Source organism: Haliotis rufescens, unplaced genomic scaffold (genome assembly GCF_023055435.1).
Source record: "Haliotis rufescens isolate VD_foot unplaced genomic scaffold, xgHalRufe1.0.p SCAF_2, whole genome shotgun sequence".
NCBI lineage: Eukaryota > Metazoa > Mollusca > Gastropoda > Lepetellida > Haliotidae > Haliotis > Haliotis rufescens.
The window spans coordinates 23,738,659-23,746,461 of NW_025963890.1; the positions used below are offsets into that span (position 1 = coordinate 23,738,659).

The 7,803-nt window shown below is 38.0% G+C and overlaps 1 protein-coding gene across 1 annotated transcript; it reads right to left on the minus strand.

Moving 5' to 3' along the window:
• On the minus strand, positions 1-7,419 carry LOC124146197 (putative ferric-chelate reductase 1). Its single transcript, XM_046516375.2, has 5 exons — positions 7,116-7,419; positions 4,791-4,983; positions 4,463-4,626; positions 4,157-4,254; positions 1-718 (listed from the first exon to the last, which is right to left on the minus strand). Exons 2-5 carry the CDS (start codon positions 4,981-4,983, stop codon positions 568-570), a joined length of 606 nt encoding a protein of 201 aa, XP_046372331.2. The 5' UTR covers positions 7,116-7,419; the 3' UTR covers positions 1-567.
• Between the last annotated feature and the right edge of the window lie 384 nt (positions 7,420-7,803).

The following is a 7,803-nucleotide window of genomic DNA, read 5'->3' on the forward strand; positions in this document are numbered from 1 at the left end:
TTTGTATATATACTTTTATTGATATTGCTACACAATCAGTTTCATTTCACTTTGATTAAAAAATGTGATGTATATAAAAAAATAAACACGTTGCAAAAGAATTGTAAGACACTGACAATTTTATCTGTAATCTGGCCCAAAACAAACAATTCAATATTCAGGTGTAGGTTTCTCACGTTGAAAACTAAGTAAATCCATGCCTTTTTTTTTAATAAGAAAGATATATTTTCCTCAAACATTAAACTGGCACGTCTAGATATAACTAAAAACAATGTACAAAGCAGCATTACACAGCTCAACGAAATTCCCAGTCTATATACTAATGCGAAATAATTGCTATAATTTCATTTTGTATGTTTGGTGTTTATGTGTAAATTTTTGTTTTCCCAAAAGAAACTGAATGTCATTTTACAAGCCAAAGTGTTTTAGGGAGTGAATTAGAAAAAAAATGTTAAGATTAAAAGAGAACGGGTATCTGCCCTTAACATTTCATTATCCTTCTTGCTTTAAACTAGCGTAGTGCATAGTGTAGGTCGTAAGCTTTTAAAGCAGCATAATCAGTTGGAATTATGCGAGCATTGAAGAGACGACGACACTGATAATGAGAGCCAGCAATGGAGCAGCTTGAGGGGTAGAGTTGGGTGCAGCGGTGGTGACGGTGATCTCTTGGGACAGCACGTTAGTCCACCAGGTCGCTTTCACTTGGACAATAGTAGCCCTGGAATATACAGGTCATGTAAAACAGGTCTAGCGGTCAGCCTGTACTGCGTCACCAAGGAAAAGGGAACTCACTGGACCTTTCACATCCCTGAGAAGGAACTATTTCCCATGCTGTTGCCTTTGTTGCCATTACAAAAGACGGAATGTGATCAGCGGGTTTGGGAATACAGAATATCATACCATGTGTCCCACAGAATATCATACCAAGTGTCCAAGTTTCCTACAGATTATCATACCATGTGTCCTAAAGAATATCATACCATGTGTCCTACTGAATATCATACCATGTGTCCTACAGAATATCATACAATGTGTCCTACAGAATATCATACCAAGTGTCCAAGTTTCCTACAGATTATCATACAATGTGTCCTAAAGAATATCATACCATGTGTCCTACAGAATATCATACAATGTGTCCTGCAGAATATCATAACAAGTGTCCTACATAATATAATATCATGTGTCCTACAGATTATCATACCATGTGTCCTAAAGAATATCATACCATGTTTCCTGCAGAATATCATACCATGTGTCCTACAGAATACCATACCAAGTGTCCTACAGAATATCATACAATGTGTCCTACAGAATATCATACCATGATTTCTACAGAATATCATACCAAGTGTCCTACAGAATATCATACAATGTGTCCTACAGAATATCTTACCATGATTTCTACAGAAAATCATACCATGTTTCCTGCAGAATATCATTCAATGTGTCCTACTGAATATCATACCATGTGTCCTACAGAATATAATACAATGTGTCCTACAGAATATCATAACAAGTGTCCTACAGAATATCATACCATGTGTCCTACAGAATATCATACGATGTGTCCTACAGAATATCATACAATGTGTCCTACAGAATATCATACCATGATTTCTACAGAATATCATACCAAGTGTCCTACAGAATATCATACAATGTGTCCTACAGAATATCTTACCATGATTTCTACAGAAAATCATACCATGTTTCCTGCAGAATATCATTCAATGTGTCCTACTGAATATCATACCATGTGTCCTACAGAATATAATACAATGTGTCCTACAGAATATCATAACAAGTGTCCTACAGAATATCATACCATGTGTCCTACAGAATATCATACGATGTGTCCTACAGAATATCATACCATGTTTCCTACAGAATATCATACCATTTGTCCTACAGAATAGCATACAATGTGTCCTACAGATTATCATACAATGTGTCCTGCAGAATATCATAGCATGTGTCCTACAGAATATCATACAATGTGTCCTACAGAATATCATACCATGTGTTCTACAGAATATCATACCAAGTGTCCTACAGAATATCATACAATGTGTCCTACAGAATATCATACCATGATTTCTACAGAATATCATACCAAGTGTCCTACAGAATATCATACAATGTGTCCTACAGAATATCATACCATGATTTCTACAGAATATCATACCATGTTTCCTGCAGAATATCATTCAATGTGTCCTACTGAATATCATACCATGTGTCCTACAGAATATAATACAATGTGTCCTACAGAATATCATTACAAGTGTCCTACAGAATATCATACCATGTGTCCTACAGAATATCATACCATGTGTCCTACAGAATATCATACCATGTTTCCTACAGAATATCATACCATTTGTCCTACAGAATAGCATACAATGTGTCCTACAGAATAGCATACCATGATTTCTACAGAATATCATACCATGTTTCCTGCAGAATATCATTCAATGTGTCCTACAGAATATCATACCATGTGTCCTACAGAATATAATACAATGTGTCCTACAGAATATCATAACAAGTGTCCTACAGAATATCATACCATGTGTCCTACAGAATATCATACCATGTTTCCTACAGAATATCATACCATTTGTCCTACAGAATAGCATACAATGTGTCCTACAGATTATCATACAATGTGTCCTGCAGAATATGATAGCATGTGTCCTACAGAATATCATACCATGTGTCCTACAGAATATCATACCATGTGTTCTACAGAATATCATACCAAGTGTCCTACAGAATATCATACAATGTGTCCTACAGAATATCATACCATGATTTCTACAGAATACCACACCAAGTGTCCTACAGAATATCATACAATGTGTCCTACAGAATATCATACCATGATTTCTACAGAATATCATACCATGTTTCCTGCAGAATATCATTCAATGTGTCCTACTGAATATCATACCATGTGTCCTACAGAATATAATACAATGTGTCCTACAGAATATCATAACAAGTGTCCTATAGAATATCATAACAAGTGTCCTACAGAATATCAAAACAAGTGTCCTACAGAATATCAAAACAAGTGTCCTACACATTATCATAACAAGTGTCCTACACAGTAACATAACAAGTGTCCTACAGAATATCATACCATGTGTACTACAGAATATCATACCATGTGTAACACGGAATAGTATAGAAAGTGTCAATCAAAATATTACAAGTGTCCTACCGAATATCGTGTCTTACAAGCCACATAAGTGTTCTACAGAGTAACCTGTCCCAATGAATATCATGACTATCACATCAAGTGTCCTTCGGAATATCATGACTATCACATCAAGTATCCTACGGAATATCATGACTATCACATCAAGTATCCTACGGAATATCATGACTATCACATCAAGTGTCCTTCGGAATATCATGACTATCACATCAAGTATCCTACGGAATATCATGACTATCACATCAAGTGTCCTACGGAATATCATGACTATCACATCAAGTGTCCTAAGGAATATCATGACTATCACATCAAGTGTTCTACGGAATATCATGACTATCACATCAAGTGTCCTACGGAATATCATGACTATCACATCAAGTGTCCTACGGAATATCATGACTATCACATCAAGTGTCCTACGGAATATCATGACTATCACATCAAGTGTCCTACTGAATATCATGACTATCACATCAAGTGTCCTACGGAATATCATGACTATCACATCAAGTGTCCTACGGAATATCATGACTATCACATCAAGTATCCTACGGAATATCATGACTATCACATCAAGTATCCTACGGAATATCATGACTATCACATCAAGTGTCCTACGGAATATCATGACTATCACATCAAGTGTCCTACGGAATATCATGACTATCACATCAAGTATCCTACGGAATATCATGACTATCACATCAAGTATCCTACGGAATATCATGACTATCACATCAAGTATCCTACGGAATATCATGACTATCACATCAAGTGTCCTACGGAATATCATGACTATCACATCAAGTGTCCTACGGAATATCATGACTATCACATCAAGTGTCCTACGGAATATCATGACTATCACATCAAGTGAGTTTCTGCTATGTATATGCACACATCTGAGTGGGTGGCACAGAAATCACATACCGGAACTGAACGCCTTGGGAAACATCATAATCCGAGGGTGCTTTCCAGGTGAACATGACAGATGTCTTCACACTACTACTGGTATGAGTCATCGAATTCTGAAAATAGAATACACCAAAATGCGTGAAATAGTTGTGTTTAACTGCAATACGGATGACTTATCAGTGGATACTGTCAAAAACGCTATGGCTATCATCAGCATCATCATCATCATCATTTTACAATCTATAGGTCCTCTTAAATGAGCCCTGTGATATAGATGCTAGGATTCAGTACATAAAGAATGAGTTCCAGCTACAGACAAACCTTGGCAACATTTGCACAGTCCATGGTTTTAGTATCATCCGCGGCGTTATACTTGGCAAATGTCCCTGGCACTATGGCAGTGTCGGCGGTGGTACACTTGGTACAGCGGGCTTGGACCAGGAAACCTTTGAAGGTGGCGTTGGCGGCAGTTGTGTTCAGAGTAACTGAATAAATAGGTAATGTCACCTGCAATTAGCCTGTAGGTTACTTTTTTTTTTACATTATAATTGTATGATTGCTCTCTCTCTCTCTCTCTCTCTCTCTCTCTCTCTCTCTCTCTCTCTCTCTCTCTCTCCCCCCTCTCTCTCTCTCATTCTTTTCTACCCACCTGTAACCATCCCGCCTTGTTTGATGGATGTGGTATCCACTGTGAGGTTGTAAGGATGTGGTGATGTGTTTGCGGTGGTTGTGTCGTGACGAGGCTTGAGATCCAGGCAAGCTTGGGCACCAGCTCCATCTTGGTGACCCAGAACCATCACCGGCAACACACAGACGATGAAGAGGAATACATGCACGGCCATCTAAATTTGTGAAGAAAAAATTAATCAATACGCAAATCGGGGATGTTTCGTGTGATTGGTTTTATTGACATCCCAAATGCTTTAACCTCACCAACCTTTACAAAACAGCAAGGTATAACTCCAAGAGGTTTATTTTCCAGAATTGTTCACCAAGACAATGGTCGCCGCGAAATAGCTGCAAGATTGCTGATGCGGTGTTAAGCGATAAATTCTCACTCACTCACTCACTCACTCACTCACTCACTCACTCACTCACTCACTCACTAAATCTGAACACATACTACTCCCTGGTTACAAACACTTGCTGTAAGCTCTTTTGAAACATTACTAAATATTCAAACACATCTAAAACTGTAAAGCAGCTAGATTTTAAGGTATCCAGTACAATCTAATGCTTATTAAAAAGTGACTACTAGATGTTTTCTTGTTACTTATTTGATGCATCTGATTTAAAGTGAGACTAGCCACGGGCAAATCGTCAGCCCATGCGTGTTTCACTTTGTCATTAAAACACTCGTCTGTTGATAACAGGATATGCATCCATGACACTTTATGATCACCCCAAGTTTATACAATGTCTCTGTAATGGGCCTGAAGTTAGCAGCGGGTTCGTTATTCGTTATTCGTTATTCGAATAACGAAAACAAGCCAGTACCGGGTTCGTTATTCAAAGGCTGTATATTAAACAACTACAGTAATGTGGTCAAATACACTGATACTCATTAGATATATGACAGCAGATTCGTCTTACATCGTCCAAAAGCTGTTTAGTTCTTCAGTACTTTTGAATAACGAAAAACTAAACTGCAGCATGTTAGTTTTCAGTTGATGTCCAACGGCTCCCATGGTCGAAGCCAATGAACACACAATGCCATTTAGAAAGTGTTCAAATGTAACAAATGTTATATTTGGGATAACACTTTCTCAGTAAAGTTTATAAATTTTCTTAGACATAAACTAAATAACGAACCCGGTGCTGGTTAGTTTTCCTTACTCAAAAGTACTGAATAGCTTAACAGTTGTTGAGATATAGACTATAGACTATCTTCTATTTAATAGAATTGTTGGACATAAACTAAATAACGAACTCGGTGCTAGTTTGTTTTTCGTTATTCAAAAGTACTGAACAACTAAACAGCTTTTGGACGATGTAAAACGAACCTGCTGTCGTATATTAAATGAGTCTCAGTGTATTTGACCACATTACTGTAGTTGTTTAATATACAGCCTTTGAATAACGAACCCGGTACTGGCTTGTTTTTCGTTATTTGAAATACGAATAACGAATAACGAACCCACTGGAAACAAGGTATCTTATATTTGTTATGTATACCAAGTCTGAATAACGAACCCGGTGCTGGCTTGTTTTTCGTTATTCAAAAAACGAATAACGAATAACGAACTCGCTGTAACATAGCTAGAGTATTGGTGAGTGCGGCGTTCAACAACAAAAGAAACAAACATAAAAGTCGTGAAAGTATGGACGCACAAAACAGAAACAAAAACTGACTGAAACAAATCTCCACATTGCGACAATACGTCATTTTGACCTACATGTGTTGTCGCGTTCGAGGTGACCTGGCAGGGGTGTGGTTACGTAAATTCGGAATTTGTCAGGTAATAAATGTATAATTATTATAAAACCTGAGGGTCAATTATTAGAAATACCCGCCATGTGCTCGTTGTGATAATGATTTTATTAAGGATGACCCTTGGTCTGTGGCCTGTGAAGAAAGATGATTCTGTTGATGACATAGCATTTCGCCTTCTTGTGGCTGCGCTTTTCTTCACTCATGGTATTGTCACGGACGAATAACCGCGAGCTCTCCTTCTGGTTTCACAGAACAAATACTGGTATTACATCTTCTCTAAAATATCTGGAGGTTGGATAAATGACTTCGGTATCACTTTTACCACAACATATCGTCAGCCAGTACCATATAAGCTGTTGACTCCAGTTTGACTTTCTACTCAAGAGTGACTCATCGGTTTCTCGAGATCGACAGCGTGTGATACCATTACTTTACGTAGAGTAAGTACTGACTCCAAAACTGTAGGTTACACAACAGTAATGCAGCAAAGCGTGAAGTTTGGTTATTGTGATATGAATCATGAGGTATTCTTCCACTGACCTTAGTTTTGTACAGATCCACTAACAGCGTCTCCAGTGCGAGGGACTCAGTACTGACAGTGACGTCATCTCCTTACCCTGTACACAACAGGTTACGCATCCGTTTACAGATACAATACAGTCATAAAAGCTCCCAGCGTTGGAATTTCAAAACTGTTGAACACAAGCGATCATGCATTCTTTTTCGGTCGACCGAACAACGATGACTTACTTTCATGTCGAGAGCCTGAAGCCATTTCTGATGTTTGAAACGCGGTCACGTATAACTAAATGATTAAACCACACAGAACGCACACCACTACCGCATCACTAACATACACGTTCACTACCCTCACTACCCAACCCAACCCAACGAACACATCGGCACACTACCGCATACTTCACAACACTTGATCAAAGAAAAACACATCTAGTGTGCAGATGGCGATTTCCCCTTCTTAGGCACTCAGTTGCCAATTTTTTATTGCAAATAAAATTTGGAGGTAAGTGTATTTGTATCGGGGTCTCGGGCAACCGTGTGACAATGTTTTCCTTCGACTTGGGCATCTTGTACCGAGGAAACAACGTCTTGGTCGTAGATGTATTCATTTGTAAAATCTGTCGCAATAAACAGACTTAAGATTAAGCTAATATATCATACGACTTGTAATCATGACAATGGATTGTTAAATATAAAAAAGCTACGCGAT

Bases quoted from the DNA above. Each gene is read 5' to 3' on its own strand.
- LOC124146197 (XM_046516375.2), bottom strand. From the start codon at position 4,983: ATGGCCGTGCATGTATTCCTCTTCATCGTCTGTGTGTTGCCGGTGATG. The intron at 4,255-4,462 runs GTTTGTCTGTAG...TTCTATTTTCAG, and splicing joins ACTGTGCAAATGTTGCCAAG to AATTCGATGACTCATACCAG. The intron at 719-4,156 runs GTATGTGATTTC...TGTATATTCCAG, and splicing joins TCCCAAGGCGTTCAGTTCCG to GGCTACTATTGTCCAAGTGA.